At 53.5% G+C, this 14,939-nt stretch overlaps 1 protein-coding gene and 1 pseudogene across 1 annotated transcript in view; both read left to right on the top strand.

Moving 5' to 3' along the window:
* The first annotated feature begins 2,710 nt into the window (after positions 1-2,710).
* ADORA2B (adenosine A2b receptor) overlaps positions 2,711-14,939 on the top strand; it is a 33,107-nt gene continuing 20,878 nt past the window's right edge. The window contains exon 1 of the mRNA XM_011957974.1: positions 2,711-3,367. Coding sequence (XP_011813364.1) covers positions 2,844-3,367 — 524 coding nt within the window. The 5' untranslated portion in view covers positions 2,711-2,843. The remainder of the gene's footprint in view (positions 3,368-14,939) is intronic.
* Positions 7,594-8,377, top strand: LOC105523189 (annotated as a pseudogene).

The following is a 14,939-nucleotide window of genomic DNA, read 5'->3' as shown; positions in this document are numbered from 1 at the left end:
GGTTTAGTGCCATCCTTTTTAGTGCTGTCCTCATGATAGTGAGTTCTTACAAGATCTGGTTGTTAAAAAAGGTGTGGCACCTCCTCCCACCTCTTGCCCCTGCTTTCCCCATGTGACATGACTGCTCCCACTTCACCCTCTGCCACTAGTAAAGCTCCCTGAGGCCCCTCAGAAGCCAAGCAGATGCTGGCAGTATGGTTTACAGCCTGCAGAACTGTGAGCCAAATAAACCTCTTTTCTTTGTAAATTACCCAGTCTCAGATATTTCTTTATAGCAATGTAAGAATGGCCTAATGCATTGGGTGATTCAGAGAAGGTTTCCTGATGGAAGTTGGGCTCTGAAAAGGGGAAACGGGGATTCTGGGCACAGAAAATGCTGGAGCAGAGCCCAGGCCCAGCAGCTGCAGGGCATGCAGGAACCACTCATAGCAACCAGCCGGACACTGTTCACCCCCTCTCCCTCTGCAAAATCTCTACTCACTCTTTTGGATAGCGCTGTGACCATCCCCGCCTCACCCTGTGACTTCTGCGGACTGGCATCCCAGCAGGATGACCAACTCTCCAGCCTGGCAACCAGAGCCTTCCCCACTAGGCCTTTTTCTCTGCACTCTTCTGGGCATGGTGGCATCCCTGGGCAAACTCCTAACTACCACCTCTGCCTGGCATGGCTGGAACCGCCTCACTGTGAAGCCTCCCTCACTCTGTAAAAGCCAGTACTCCAGGAAGCCTCCTCTAACCCTTTCCCCTTTCCCCTCTGCCACTCCAAGGAAGTGCTATTGGATGAGCTGCCTGATCTCTCTGGCCTTCTGTGTGGCAGCAGAAGTTGGTGTCAAGTGCTATGGGAACATAGGTGGTGGAGCAGGTGATTCCAGAACTCAGGTGACCAGGACATGGAATGTGTGGACTTACCAATATTTTGATATATAAATCAAGTGTTTTCATTATGGAAGTAACAAAACCTCAAGGGAAATAGAGAAAAAAAATTCCCTATAATCATCCCACCCAGCGAAGAGGTCTACTGTGTGTGCTTTTGACATTTTGCTGTCCTCGGTACAAGGACAGATGTTACTGTTCATGCCTGTGGAGGGCTGAGGGGTTTTTCTTCTTCTTGTTTTTTTAGAGACAGGGTCTCCCTCTGTTGCCCAGCCTGGATGGAAGGCAGTGGCATGATCCCAGCTCACTGCAGCCTCGAACTCCTGGCCTCAAAGGATCCTCCTGCCTCAGCCTCCCAAGTAGCTGGGACTACAGGTACCTGCCACCGTGCCTGACTGATTTATTGTTTGTTTGTTTGTTTAGAGATGGGGTCTCCCTACATTGGCCAGGCTTGTCTTGAACTCCTAGCCTCAAATGATCCTCCCGCCTTGGCCTCCCAAACTTTTGGGATTATAGGCATGAGCCATATTGTTGTCATTGTTACAGCTACATTGAGATACAATTTATGTGCCACACAATGCATCCCTTTCAAGTGTACAGTTCAGTGGCTTTGGGATATATCCACAGAACCGTACAACCATCACCACATTGAGAAAATTTTTATCACCCTAAAAAATCTTGTACCCTTTAGCAGTCACCCCATGTTTTGCTTTTTGCTTAACATGATTTTACAAGCACCTTTTCCTGTTTCTGGAAAATCTTACCCATCCTCTTTGGTGACTATCAGCAAAGGCTTTCAGGTGGTGAAATAGCGTGGCCAGGCGTGCTCTAGAACAATGGTGTTGGTGAGGGCTGCAGAAGCTGAAGGACCCACAGGCAGAGAGGGAGCGATGGCAGAAGCAGGTGGTGAGAAGGGATTGGGGGCAAGACTTTGTGGGTAGAGGGAAGCAAGGCTCTGGAAGCAGAACCAGCAGCACTGCTGATCACTGGGACGCGTAGAAAGGCGGAGGCTCAGGGTGTCAGCAAACTTCCTAGGGTGGGTGAGGGTTGCGAGGTCAGTAACGAACAGGGTCCCAGGAAAAGGCAGCAGCACAGGTTTGGGGAGAATTAGAGATGAGCTTGGTTTTGGACTTGTTGGATTTGGGGCCGCCAGTCTCTCTCCTGGCGAGTCCCGCAGTGGGCAGTGGGATGTTAGGATCTGGTCCTCAGGAGGCTGTTAGGGCTGAAGCAAGAGATTTGGGAGTTAAGGGTGTGAGGGCCACGTGGGAGGCCTCGGGAGCCCGTGCCCATCCAGGGTGAGTGTGAAGGAAAGAAGAAAGATAGCTCGGGGAACACTGGTATTTTCGGGCAGAGGACGAGGATGGGACGGACACGAGCCTGCCTTAAGGAAGAAGGCAGAGCGGGGCGTAGGACATGGCGGGGGAGCGGGTGGAGGGGGTGAAGGGGCGAGGGTGGAGAGCAGCGCTGAGCAGCAGGGAGGCGGCCGGGGCTGCAGCCCCCAAGGGCTCCTTGCAGTCCGGCGCCGCGGCCTGGGGACAGCTAGGGTGGTGCCGCGCTGCCCGAGATTGCTGCACGAGCGAAGACTGCGGCCTCGGCTCCCTGCCTGCCCGACAGCACCCCATCCAGTCGGCCTGCCCTTGGTGCTCAGGGTTAGCATGGAGTGAGCTCGCCCCTCCCAGGGGTGCGTTGCCCTGGGGGATCCTCTCGCTGCGGCTCCTGGGACTGGCGGGCGCCCGGGGCAGAGCCCAGCCCCATCCCAGGAGCCGCCCGGACTGGAAGGCGGTGCGAGCGCTGGGACACAGCCTCCGAGCTTGAGCGTGACGGGAAGTTGGGGCAATTTGTTAGTTTTCGGCCGCCACCAAGACGCGACGCTGAGCTTGGACCGCAGGGCCCCCGCGCGGGCGCGAACTTTGGGCTTGGGCGAGGGGGTGGTGCTCCGCCCAGCCCGAGACGGGCGGGCGCGCCGGCCAATGAGTGCCTCCTCTTGGCCGCGGCCCCGACCCCTGGGTCCCGGCCGGCAGCTCCCCAGCCCCGGGGCTCAGAAGCGGCCGGCGGAGGCGCTGTCCGGGCGCTACGGCCATGCCCGGCGGGGCTCACGCGGCTGCCCCGCGCCCAGCGCGCCTCCGGTAGGGGACGCCCGGGGCCCGGCCGGCCCGGCCATGCTGCTGGAGACACAGGACGCGCTGTACGTGGCGCTGGAGCTGGTCATCGCCGCGCTGTCTGTGGCGGGCAACGTGCTGGTGTGCGCCGCGGTGGGCACGGCGAGCGCGCTGCAGACGCCCACCAACTACTTCCTGGTGTCCCTGGCAGCGGCGGACGTGGCCGTGGGGCTCTTCGCCATCCCCTTTGCTATCACCATCAGCCTGGGCTTCTGCACTGACTTCTACGGCTGCCTCTTCCTCGCCTGCTTTGTGCTGGTGCTCACGCAGAGCTCTATCTTCAGCCTTATGGCCGTGGCAGTCGACAGGTACCTGGCCGTCTGTGTCCCGCTCAGGTGAGGCGCTCGGCGCCCCCCGAACTCGGGGTCGCGTCGGAGCTCCCAAATGGGTCGTTCTCTTAAGGCCGGGGTTCCTCCCTTGGGGACCCCAGACGGGACAGGCTGGCGGCGCGCGGGGCGCTTGGAGGTCTGGTTTCCAGCCTGGCCACCCTGCCCCGCTAAACAAGTGCGCCCGGGCACCCAAGACGTCTCGGATGCATGTCCCTCTAAGGAGATCCGCGTAGGGACAGCTCTAGGGGATCCGGGGAGTGCGGCCCCCGGCGCCCGGCTAGGCGCCCTGGAAACCCAGGGGAAAGCGTCACCCTCGTGGGCCGGTGGAGCCCGGGGCACGGGAGGTTTGGTGATCACATCTCCACCCTTGCCGCGAAGGTCGTTCCTAACACTTGCCCGCAGCGGCGGTGCCCACGAGAGTGGCCGCCCCAGAGCCGGGCCCCGGGTCCAGAGTGGCGGCCAGACGCAGTCCCGGTAGCTTCCCACCAAGGGCATGGCAACTTTGGACGCTGGGCATTCGCACCATCAGGATGGACACGCATGAGCTAGCTTCAGAACGTGCCTCCTGCGGAGAGGCTGCCCGGCCCATCCCAGGGGAATGTGTCCGTTAACTTTGGGGAACGCTGCGGACACTTGTTCCTGCGTGTTTAATGGTGACTCAGATTACCTCCATATACTTTTAAAAGGAGTTACAGTGCTTCCTGGTGTCTGGCAAAGGGCCTTACAGCCTCCCTGCCCTTGTGTAACCGTTTATCTCCTGCTGCCCTGTCAGGGAGCAGGCTGAGAAGTGGGAAAATGGTGGCGAACTTACCTGTCCACTCTTTCTCCCACACTGAACTGAGAAAATCTAGGATTCAGGGGATGGAGTCAGCCAGCAACCAGAGTGAATTCCCAGTTGGAGCTGTTGACTTCAACATTGAGAGTTTGTAGAAAGTATTTATTCTCTGTTTTTGGTGCCTGGGCCACTTTGGCATTTCTGAGGAGAGCTTGAGATCTCTGTAAATTTGGAACTGAGACAGGGAAACTAAATCACAGAGTAGGAAGGAGGGGAAGGAAGTCATTTATTGGGTGCCAATTCTGTGCAGACAGTTTATAATAAATGTGTCCCCAGCAGTCCTTGCAAGTAATACCAGAGGATAGGTGCTGTAACCTGCATCTCGTAGAGGAGGGGTGGTGGCTCAGGGAGGTTGGAGTCTTGCCCGGGATGGTGTATCAGGGATGGGTGTCAGAGCCAGGGCTTGAACTCACAGCTGGCACCATCTCCCCACCCATGGCCACCCTGCAGGGCCAAGTGTGGCACTGTGTTTGGGAGACAGGGAGAAAAGTGCTCTGCCGTTTCTGGAGGAGGAGCCTGCCTGCAGTAAATTGGTGGTTGTAGGGGAATGTGTTTGTGGGAATGGAGCGGGAGAATGCTCCCAAGGCCATTTGAGTAGGCAGATGTGTTGGGCTTGGTCGCTGTGGGTTGTGTTGTGGATCCCAGCAGCAACAGGAACCTCCTGCTTGGGAGGGCTGTGAGCCACATGTGGGTGTCTGGCCGCTCTACATGCTGCTGCCCATGCTGTTGGACCAAGAGGCCTCATGCCTCCCATCAGCTCAGGGATTTCCAAGGCTTAGGGAGGACAGCAGTCTATTCTCTCTCTTCTGGGTCCCTTCCCCCTGCCTTTTGGTGTCATCGTTGTTACCTGATGGCCTCTTGGATGTTTTACATCTAGCAAAGGAGTCATAAGCCCCAGCCTGAGTTGTCCATCTAATGAAAACCCCTTGGACTTGCCCTGGCAGAGACCAGAGACCCAGAGAGGAGTTACGGAACTATCTCCCAGGCCACAGGGAGCAGGAAGTTCCATAAAAGTTTAAATCTGTTCCTTCTTGTCCTGGTTTGTGCTGGGTGGGGTCTTGAAAAAAATGGGTGTGGGCGTGTTAAGGGGAAAGTGCTGTGAATCACAGGCCCTGAACTTCTTTGCATTGCCAAGGACAGGAGGAGAGAACACTGAGGCTCGCCCCATCCTGCCTTCCTGGCCCTTCCACAGAGCTTGGAGGTCTGTAAGAGGTGCACAGGCAGTCCCCAGCTCCCTGCCCCAGAGGTAGTCATCTGACCTGGCCACAGCACCACCCCAACCCTGGTGGGCGGGAGAGGTGTACTGGGGCCCCCAGGGCTTCCCTCTGGGGGAGCTGGTGCTGGGGCAGGCCTTCCCTCAACTGGCCTAGCAGTTCATGGCCCTTTGGGAGGAGGTTAAAATACAGATTACAGGGCCCCACCTGGTTGTACTGAATCAGAATCTCTGGAGTGGGATGTGGGGGGATTCCAGCAGTGGGATCTTTAACCAGGGACATCTGGTTCCACCTATCTGAGAACCCTCCTAGAGTCGCGGCCTGAAGCTCTCTTCACTTCACTGACACAGGCTGGGTGCAGGGCGCCCCAAACTCTGACTTGGCCCTGAGGCCCTCCTGGGGTCGTGGAAGTCCAGGTGAGAGTAAAGTCGGAAGTGCCCTGTCTGGGAGGAGGTGTCTCTCCTTTGAAGCCAAGCAATAAGGAGGGCGAGGTGCAGGGAGTGAGGGCTGAGGGCTTAGGCAAGGACAGTCCTGGGACATACCCCCAGTTCCTCCTGGTTCACGGGCTCCAAATGTGAGGCCTGTGGCCACAGAGACCACAGCCCCCACCTGCCACCGCATTGCCAGGGTGTTTACTGATATGACAGATGACAGTGTAGAAGGGAGGGGAGCCCTGAGGGAATGCCGGGGACAAATATGACACCCTTGGCCTGGCTGGGAAAAGGAGTGTCTGCTCGCACCAGGCACTGCCCTTTGCCTTCAGGACAGGGCTGGCCACAAACAGAAGTCCATTGCCTCTGGTTCAAGTCCATAGACAGTTCCTGATGTTGGGGCCTGGCGGGGGTTCCAGTCCCAGTGATGCGTGCAGCTCCTGGGCCGGGGCAGGTGGGCGTTTACAAGCAGGAGGGTGTGGGCCCTGCCCAAAGCTGCTCCCAGCTCTCACTTCACCCTCAGGGAGGAGCACTTCCTCCTCCCTGCTTGAATCCTGTTCCTTTCATGCCACACCCACTGTGGGGGCCTTCCCTGCTGGTAGACTCAGTTTCCCTGGCCCTCTGGCACTGAGTCTCCGGTGGGGCTGAGGCCAGCTGTTTTCCTAGTGGAACTGAAAGAGGGTGGATCCGGGAGGGTTTAGTTGGCCGGATGGGTCCAGCGCCATGTTTATCTGACCTATCCCTGGACCCTGCCTGGTCATCCTCCCTGCTCTTGCCACATTGAGGCTTTTCTCTGCACCTCACGTATCTGGTCTTCGAGGTAGGGATTAAAGACCTCTTAGCAAGACTTTGTGCCTTGAGTGAAAATGTGGCCTCCACTTAGGGTGGGAGTTGGTGGGGGATTCTGAATGTTTTTCAGAACTTTAAAAAATTGGGCTATAGGTCTGGGCACGGTGGCTCACGCCTATAATCCCAGCACTTTGGGAGGCTTAGGAGGGTGGATCACCTGAGGTCAGGAGCTCAAGACTAGCCTGGCCAACATGGCAAACTCTGTCTCTACTAAAAACATAAAAATTAGCCGGGCGTGGTGGTGGGTGCCCATAATCCCAGCTACTCAAGAGGCTGAGGCAGGAGAATCATTTGAACCCAGGAGGCAGAGGTTGTGGTGAGCCGAGATCACACCATTTCACTCCAGCCTGGGCGACAAGAGCAAAACTCCTTGTCAAAAAAAAAACAAAAAATATTGAGCTATAGTCTAGGCACAGTGGCTCACGTCTGTAATCCCAGTGCTTTGGGAGGCCAAGGCGAACAGATCAGTTGAGGCTAGGAGTTCGAGACCAGCCTGGCCAACATGGCAAAATACCATCTCTACTAAAAATACAAAAATTTGGCTGGGCGTTGTGGCACACACCTGTAATCCCAGCTACTCGGGAGGCTGAGGCAGGAGAATTGCTTGAACCCAGGAGGCAGAGGTTGCTGTGAGCCAGGATTATACCACTGCACTCCAGCCTGGGCAACAGAGTGAGATTGTGTCTCATACACACAAAAATTGAGCTATAATTCCTGTCCCATAAAATTCACTGGTAATGTTTGAAATAAACCTTGTCAGGAGCTGGATACAGTGGCTCATGCCTGTAATCCCAGCACTTTGGGAGGCTGAGGCAGGTGGATCACCTGAGGTCAGAGTTCGAGACCAGCCTGGCCAACATGATGAAACACTGTCTCCACTAAAAATACAAAAATTAGCTCTTTTCCGTGGCGCCTCGGAGGCGGTCAGCTGCTTCAGGATGAAGCTGAACATCTCCTTCCCAGCCACTGGCTGCCAGAAACTCGTTGAAGTGGACGATGAAGGCAAACTTCGTACTTTTTATGAGAAGCGTATGGCCACAGAAGTTGCTGCTGACGCTCTGGGTGAAGAATGGAAGGGTTATGTGGTCCGAATCAGTGGTGGGAACGACAAACAAGGTTTCCGCATGAAGCAGGGTGTCTTAACCCATGGCCGTGTCCGCGTGCTACTGAGTAAGGGGCATTCCTGTTACAGACCAAGGAGAACGGGAGAAGGAAAGAGAAAATCAGTTCGTGGTTGCATTGTGGATGCCAATCTGAGCGTTCTCAACTTGGGTATTGTAAAAAAAGGAGAGAAGGATATTTCTGGACTGACTGATACTACAGTGCCTCGCCGCCTGGGCCTCAAAAGAGCTAGCAGAATCCGCAAACTTTTCAATCTCTCTAAAGAAGATGACGTCCGCCAGTATGTTGTGAGAAAGCCCTTAAACGAAGAAGGTAAGAAACCTAGGACCAAAGCACCCAAGATTCAGCGTCTTGTTAGTCCACGTGTCTTGCAGCACAAACGGCGGTGAATTGCTCTGAAGAGCAACGTACTAAGAAAAACAAGGAAGAGGCTGCAGAATATGCTAAACTTTTGGCCAAAAGAATGAAGGAGGCTAAGGAGAAGTGCCAGGAACAAATTGCGAAGAGACGCAGACTTTCCTCTCTGTGAGCTTCTACTTCTAAGTCTGAATCCAGTCAGAAATAACTTTTTGAGTAACAAATAAATAAGATCAGACTTGGAATAAAAAAAAAATACAAAAATTAGCAGGGCATGGTGGCGTACACCTGTAATCCCAGCTACTCGGGAGGCTGAGGAAGGAGAATTACTTGAACCTGGGAGGTGGAGGTTGCAGTGAGCCCCAGTCTGGGTGACAAGAGCAAAACTCTGTCTCAAAAAAATAAATAAATAAAAAAGCTTGGCAGGAAGATTTCTGGCTCTGGGTCGTATCCTGCAGCTTTCCCAAGAGCTCCCTCCTTGGGTTCACCCTTCTTCTGCCTCAGTGTTATCTTTCTCTTCCGATCATTCCCATGGGAATAAGTTGGATGATGGCCCCCAAAAAACGTATGTCCATATTTTAATTCCCAGAACCTCTGACTACGCGCTTATACAGCCAAAACAAAAAACAACCAACCAAAACCCCACAAATACTGCCTTCTGTGGATCTTGAGAGAAGGAGCTTATTTGGATTATCTGGGTGGCCCCTTAATGCGATCGCACTCAGCAGATAAATCTGCAGAGAAGGCCGTGTGAAGGTGGAGGCCACAGCCAAGGAATGAAGGACGGCCACCAGAAGCTGGAAGAGGCAACAGATCCTCCTTTGGAACCTCTGGCAGGAGCATGGCCCACACCTCGAAGTCAACCTTCTGGCCCTGCTTGTTTTAAACTGCTAGGTTTGTGGGGCTTTGTCAGAGCAGCACCAGGAAGTACGATCAACAACCCTTCACTTCCTCATCTATTCCTCTGCCTCCCCTCCCCCGCAAACTCCTCCACTTGTCACCAGGATGCCCCTGAATTCTCCTGTCAGGTCACCCATGCGCCGTCCCTCTTCTGGCAGAATCGAGCTGTCACTTCTCGGACCTCGTTGAACATGTTGTCTCTGCAGCTCCTGGTGGGCACTGTGGGCCCCCAGCTCCACATAGCAGCCAGATGGATGACTTAAAACCTAAGCCACATCATACTGTTCCCCTGCTTACCGCGCTGCCAAAGCACCGAGGGTGAAATCCCCATGCCCTACTCTACCCTGAGGCTGTGCATGGTTGGCCTTCACCCCCCCATTCTCACTCACCACAGGCAAGTTCTTTTCTCACCCATGGTCTTTGCACCCCCATTCCTCACTTCACCCACCTGGAGAGACTTCTCAGCCACTGCATTTGGTTTACCGCCATCTCTAGTTATCCCATGAAACCATGTCCTTACTTAGAGTCTCTCTGCGCCCAGTGTGCTAGCTTTGTGGGCAGGGGCCTTGTCTTACAGCCCAGGATGTAGCGTGATGCTGGCACAGGCTAGGAAAGCACATTATGGATGAATGCATGAGTGACTGGGTGAAAAGGGCACATGTCAGGCTACGTCATGCCCAGGGAACAGCTGGACATGTGGGAGGGGAGGGTCCGAGACAGCAGATGTACAGTGAGGGCCCAAGGGCTCTGTGAAACACCAGAAGAGCTGCTCCCACAAGTTCCAATGAACAGAAGACAGGAAAACCGTCTTCTGAAAACATCTCTCATGGGCCTGAGGGACAAAAGGGTGGGGAGGAATGCAGAGGTGTCCAGGGACTGCCAGGCAGCCAGCAAGAGCTGTGGGCCAGAGGCCCAGGCTGAGGCCAGGGGCTGCAGATGCGCAGGACGTGACCCATGGACCCTGGCTCCTGGTCCCATGCACAGGCCTGCATCAGGGTATCACCCAGGCCTGGGTGTTACTTTGCTGTCATTTATCCTCCATTGTTAGTACACAGTCCTCCCAACTCCACTTCCCAGGTAGCAACCTTAAAACCAGCAGGTGCTGTTTATAATCCTGCTGGGGCCTCCAACTGAGATAAGGGGCTGGTTCCTGGTGTGTTGTTCCAGGGGACACACACATGCCTAAGCAGGGGCCAAGGTCTAGTTTGGTCCGTGAGGCCCTCAAATGTGTCTTGGAACCAGGTCAGAACTGGGGTAGTTCAATCCAGAGGGTACCTGAAGGCCCTGTCCCCTCGGGGAGGGTAGAGTCAGCCTGACCTGGCTGGACGGTCATCAGGAGCACATGGGAACCGCAAGGCAGGGGAGATGGAAGTGGACTTGGTGTGTGCTGGGGTGCTGTGGACAGGTTCCCTCTGAAGGAGGCTGGGAAGGAGGGCCAACTCAAGCCACCTTGGGCCCTGCCCTGAGACTGGAGCCTGGAGCTGCCCCCAAAGGGCAGAGGCCTCCTCTCCAGACCAGGCACAGCCTGCAACAGCTCTGCATGCCTGGAGGTGACCAGGTGCCCTGGAGCAGCACAGCCAGGGAAACAGCGCCTGGCCTCATGCCTTGGACATCTCCACTGAATTCTGAAAAGGACTGTGGCTGCCTTTGGTTGTCTGGAGAAGAGGATAAAGGAAAAAAAAAGTCAACATTGTCCCACTACAGATCACCTGGCTCCTTTCTCAGTGACCATGTGCAGGGCAGGACCCAATCGCTGTGTCTCACTCTTCTCATTTGTCGGTTTGTGATCACACCATGGGTGTACCCTGCAGGTATTGATATGGGGAAGTGTCCTCAGCCACTCTGGACATTGAGATTTTCAGTCTTATGAACGGCAGCCATTGTTCCCAAGCCGTTTCTGGGTGCCAGGCGCCTTACATCCTTAATCTCCTTTGATCTTTACAACCACCCTATGGGAGCAGATACAGTTATCTTCACACCTCACAGATAAGGAGATGGAGGTGCAGAGAATTACGTTTAGCCCAGGGTCACACGGAAGCCAGGACTGAGTCAGCCTATCTTCCCAGGAGCCCTTAACCATCATGTGAGCAGCTAGGGGGAAGGACTGCACACCCCGAGGTCACCCCCAAACACCCCCTTGATGAGGGGTCCCTTCTAGTGGTGGATGAATAAGGACACTGGCAAATTGTGATTAGATCCCTTTAATTATTACCTGGACAAAGAAGACTCCAGCTAACCCATCAAATGGATGAATGAAGAAAGCTAAGCCCTGGCCAGTGTGAATGGAATTTCACAGCATTTGCCTGACAGCTGCGAGGCCCTGTGGATCTCCTGCCACCTGCTCCTTCCTCAGATTGGGGAACTGAGGCCCAGCCTTTCCTTTTTGCCTCAGATTCATTACTGACTCCAGAATGGGGCTTTAACCATGATTATTCTGCCCTAAGGTATTAACTTGATAGGCTCTTGGACTCTGAGGCTCACCAGCCAGAGACAGCACCATGGGCAGTGGGAACTCAATGGCAAATAGCGAGTGTATCTTCTTGGACAGAATTGAAGTGGAGAACAGCCTGTCCCAGGCATGGGCGGGCAGGTTCCACTCAGTCTGGGCTGAGGGGCAGTGCTGCTTCTGTAGGGTAGAGGGTTGAGCAGTGTGGTAGGTGGGAGGAGAGCGCCTGTGGAGCTGGGAGTGCAGGGTGCGCCGGAGCAGGGGGACTCCTGAGCTGGCCTGGTACCTTGGGTGCTTTGCACCTTGGGGGTGTGAGTGGGCACGAGATTCGGGCTGTGGTGGGGGACGGGCCAGGGAGCAGGTAGCTTGAGGAGGGCCTAGAGCTTGCTGAGGGGTTTGGATTTTGTCCTGAAGGTGCTGGTGAGTCCATGAAGGAGTCTCATTTATTATTTTCTATTTTTTTGAGTTAGAAATCAACCAGTGGGCATAGAAGTAAACAATCAAAAGTACAAAAGGGCCCAAAAAGGAAAGCAAGAGCCCCCGACAGTCCCTCTCCCGGGGGCAGCCCCCAGACCATTTCTCCTGGCATTTGCCCCGAGGGGCGCTCCGGGCTGAGCCCTGGTTTTGTGCTGCCATCTTGAAGCAGAATCTGTTGACTCCCGACTGTGAGCCACAAGGCCCGTGGCTCATGCCAGCCTTCTCCCCTACGCCCCACTTTAATTTCTGTTATGTTTTGATTTTTCTCCTGTGGACATTTTGGCCTGTATTTCTGTCAGATTATATCTACTGACTGTCAAGAAAAAGGAGGAAGAGCGTGTCCCCCCATTCCTTTCCCAGGTCTGCTCCTGTTTTCTGTGAGCCGTGCTGTTACTCTGAGCGCGCTGCCTCTCATGAGGTCTTCCTTTTGAAAGGTAACTCATGCTGCTGTAAAGAAACCGACCCTGCACAGGGGGAAGCTGTGGAGATGTCACCTGTCTCGGATCTCTGCTTTCCTACTTTGCCTGTCAGAGGCAGCCACTATTTTTCATGGCTTCCTCAGCACAGATTGTGTATTGAACACATTTGCATTATACCATGACTTTTATGCAGTTAAGGTTTATACCATTTACATTTTTTTTTTTTTTTAAAGATGGAGTCTCACTCTGTCCCCCAGGCTGGAGTGCAGTGGTACGATCTCAGCTCACTGTAACCTCAGCCTCCCGGGTTCAAGCGATTCTCTGCCTCAGCCTCCTGAGTAACTGGGATTACAGGCACCCGCCACCACACCTGGCTAATTTTTTTGTATTTTTAGTAGAGATGGGGTTTCCTCATCTTGGCCAGACTAGTCTTGAACTCCTGACCTCATGATCCACCCGCCTCGGCCTCCCAAAGTGCTGGGATTACAGAAGTGAGTCACCGCACCCAGCCTATACCATTTACATTTTATTCTATATAAACATTTCCTGAACTTTACGTAGAGAGTTTCTGGAAACTGGAAACTGAGAAAGAGCACTTATGATGGTGATTCACTTGCATCTGTCATGTTCACCCTGGGATGGAATAGTCCGAGTGGAGTAGGGAATGCAGGCTTGCCCATACGCCCATGCTTCTCAAGGAGGCGCTTCTCACGTCCAGGTCAAGTGGATCCTATTTTTATTTTATTTTATTTTATTTTATTTTATTTTTTGAGATGGGTAATGCAATGCCCAGGCTGGAGTGCAATGGCGCAGTCTCAGCTCACTGCAGCCTCCGATTCCCGGGTTCAAGCAATTCTCCTGCCTCAACCTCCTGAGTAGCTGGGATTACAGGCATGTGCCACCATGCCTGGCTAACTTTTCTATTTTTAGTAGAGACGGGGTTTCACCATGTTGGCCAGGCTGGTCTCGAACTCCTGACCTCAGGTGATCCACCTGCCTCGGCCTCCCAAAGTGCTGGGATTACGGGTGTGAGCCACTGTGCCCGGCCTAGGATCCTATTTTTAGATGCTATTCATTACTCAGACATTACTCAAAATTATGTCATATTTTAGCCTGCTTCAGGCTTACCATCTGGAAATTAGCATTTCCCATCTGGAAATTAGAAAGTTAAGGGAGGAAGCATGCTTTCCCACATCCTCATGGTCAGCCAGCTGCTTAATCACCCTCATGCTGAGCCTCCTCACCCCCTTTCTACGTGTGCCACATAGCTGCTGGGGCTTCCTTTACTGTGCCCTTGGAGTGGTTCCAGCATTTCCTGCATTCCGTGTTCTCTTTCTAGGATTTCATATTTGTTAGACATGGAGATAAACTTTCTGGGTTCTTATATGTAAAAAATGTTTTTTTGGCCTGGTGCAATGGCTCACACATGTAATCCCAGCCCTTTGGGAGGCTGAGGCAGGAGGATTGCTTGAGCCCAGGAGGTTGAGGCTGCAGTGAGCTGCATTCACACCACTGCACTCCAGCCTGGGCGACAGAGTGAGAGCCTGTCTCAAAAAAAAGTTTTTATTTCTCATATATGATTGGTTGGTTGATGGCTTGTGGTTCGGAATTGTTTTCCCTCAGATGTCTGAAGGGGTTGCTGTAACACCCGGTATTGCTCACAAAGTCTGGTGCGTAATGATTCTTACTTGTAACTTGTATCTCTGCACTGGGAACCTTTGGGATCATTTGTTTTTCCTTGGTGTTCTGAAATTTCGTGAGGCTGGGTCTAAATAGTGACTCTTAGTTTTTCTCCTTCATTGAGGATGGCACTAGTAGGTGAACCTTGCCAATCTGAAGACTTAGGTCTGTCTTCAGCTCTGAAATTTTCAAAGAATACAGTTGACCCTTGAACAACTTGGGTTTGAACTGCGCGGGTCCACTTAAAATGGATTTTTTTTTTCAACCAAACGCAGATTGAAAATATAGCATTTGCTGGATGTGAACCCAAGTATACTGGGGGCCAACTTTTCCTGAAGTGGGCTCTTGGGGCCCACTTCAGGATTTGATGCGGATTTTGGTGTACTTGGGTGCCCAAGGACAAATCCCCTGTGTATACCAAGCGAAAACTGTATTTTCTTGATTAATTCCTTCTCTCCATTTCCTCTGTTCTTTCCTCTGGGATTTTTTTTTTTTCTTTCTTTTTTCTGAGATAGAGTCTCATTCTTGTTGGCCAGGCTGGAGTGCAGTGCCATGATCTGGGCTCACTGCAACCTCTGTCTCCCGGGCTCAGGCAATTCTCCTGCCTCAAGCTCCGGAGTATCTAGGATTACAGGCATGCACCACCATGTCCGGCTATGTTTTGTATTTTTAGTAGAGATGGGGTTTCACCATGTTGGCCAGGCTGGTCTTGAACTCCTGACCTCAGGTGATCCGCCCATCTTGGCCTCCCAAAGTTCTGGGACTACAGGCAAGAGCCACCACACCTGGCCGCCTCTGGGATTCTTTTTTTTTTTTTTTTTGAGACGGAGTCTTGTTCTGTCACCCAG

Source organism: Colobus angolensis, unplaced genomic scaffold, assembly GCF_000951035.1.
Source record: "Colobus angolensis palliatus isolate OR3802 unplaced genomic scaffold, Cang.pa_1.0 Scaffold452, whole genome shotgun sequence".
In the NCBI taxonomy this organism is placed as follows: domain Eukaryota; kingdom Metazoa; phylum Chordata; class Mammalia; order Primates; family Cercopithecidae; genus Colobus; species Colobus angolensis.
The sequence above is the reverse complement of the archived record's forward strand: the minus strand, read 5'-3'. Positions and strand labels throughout refer to the sequence as shown.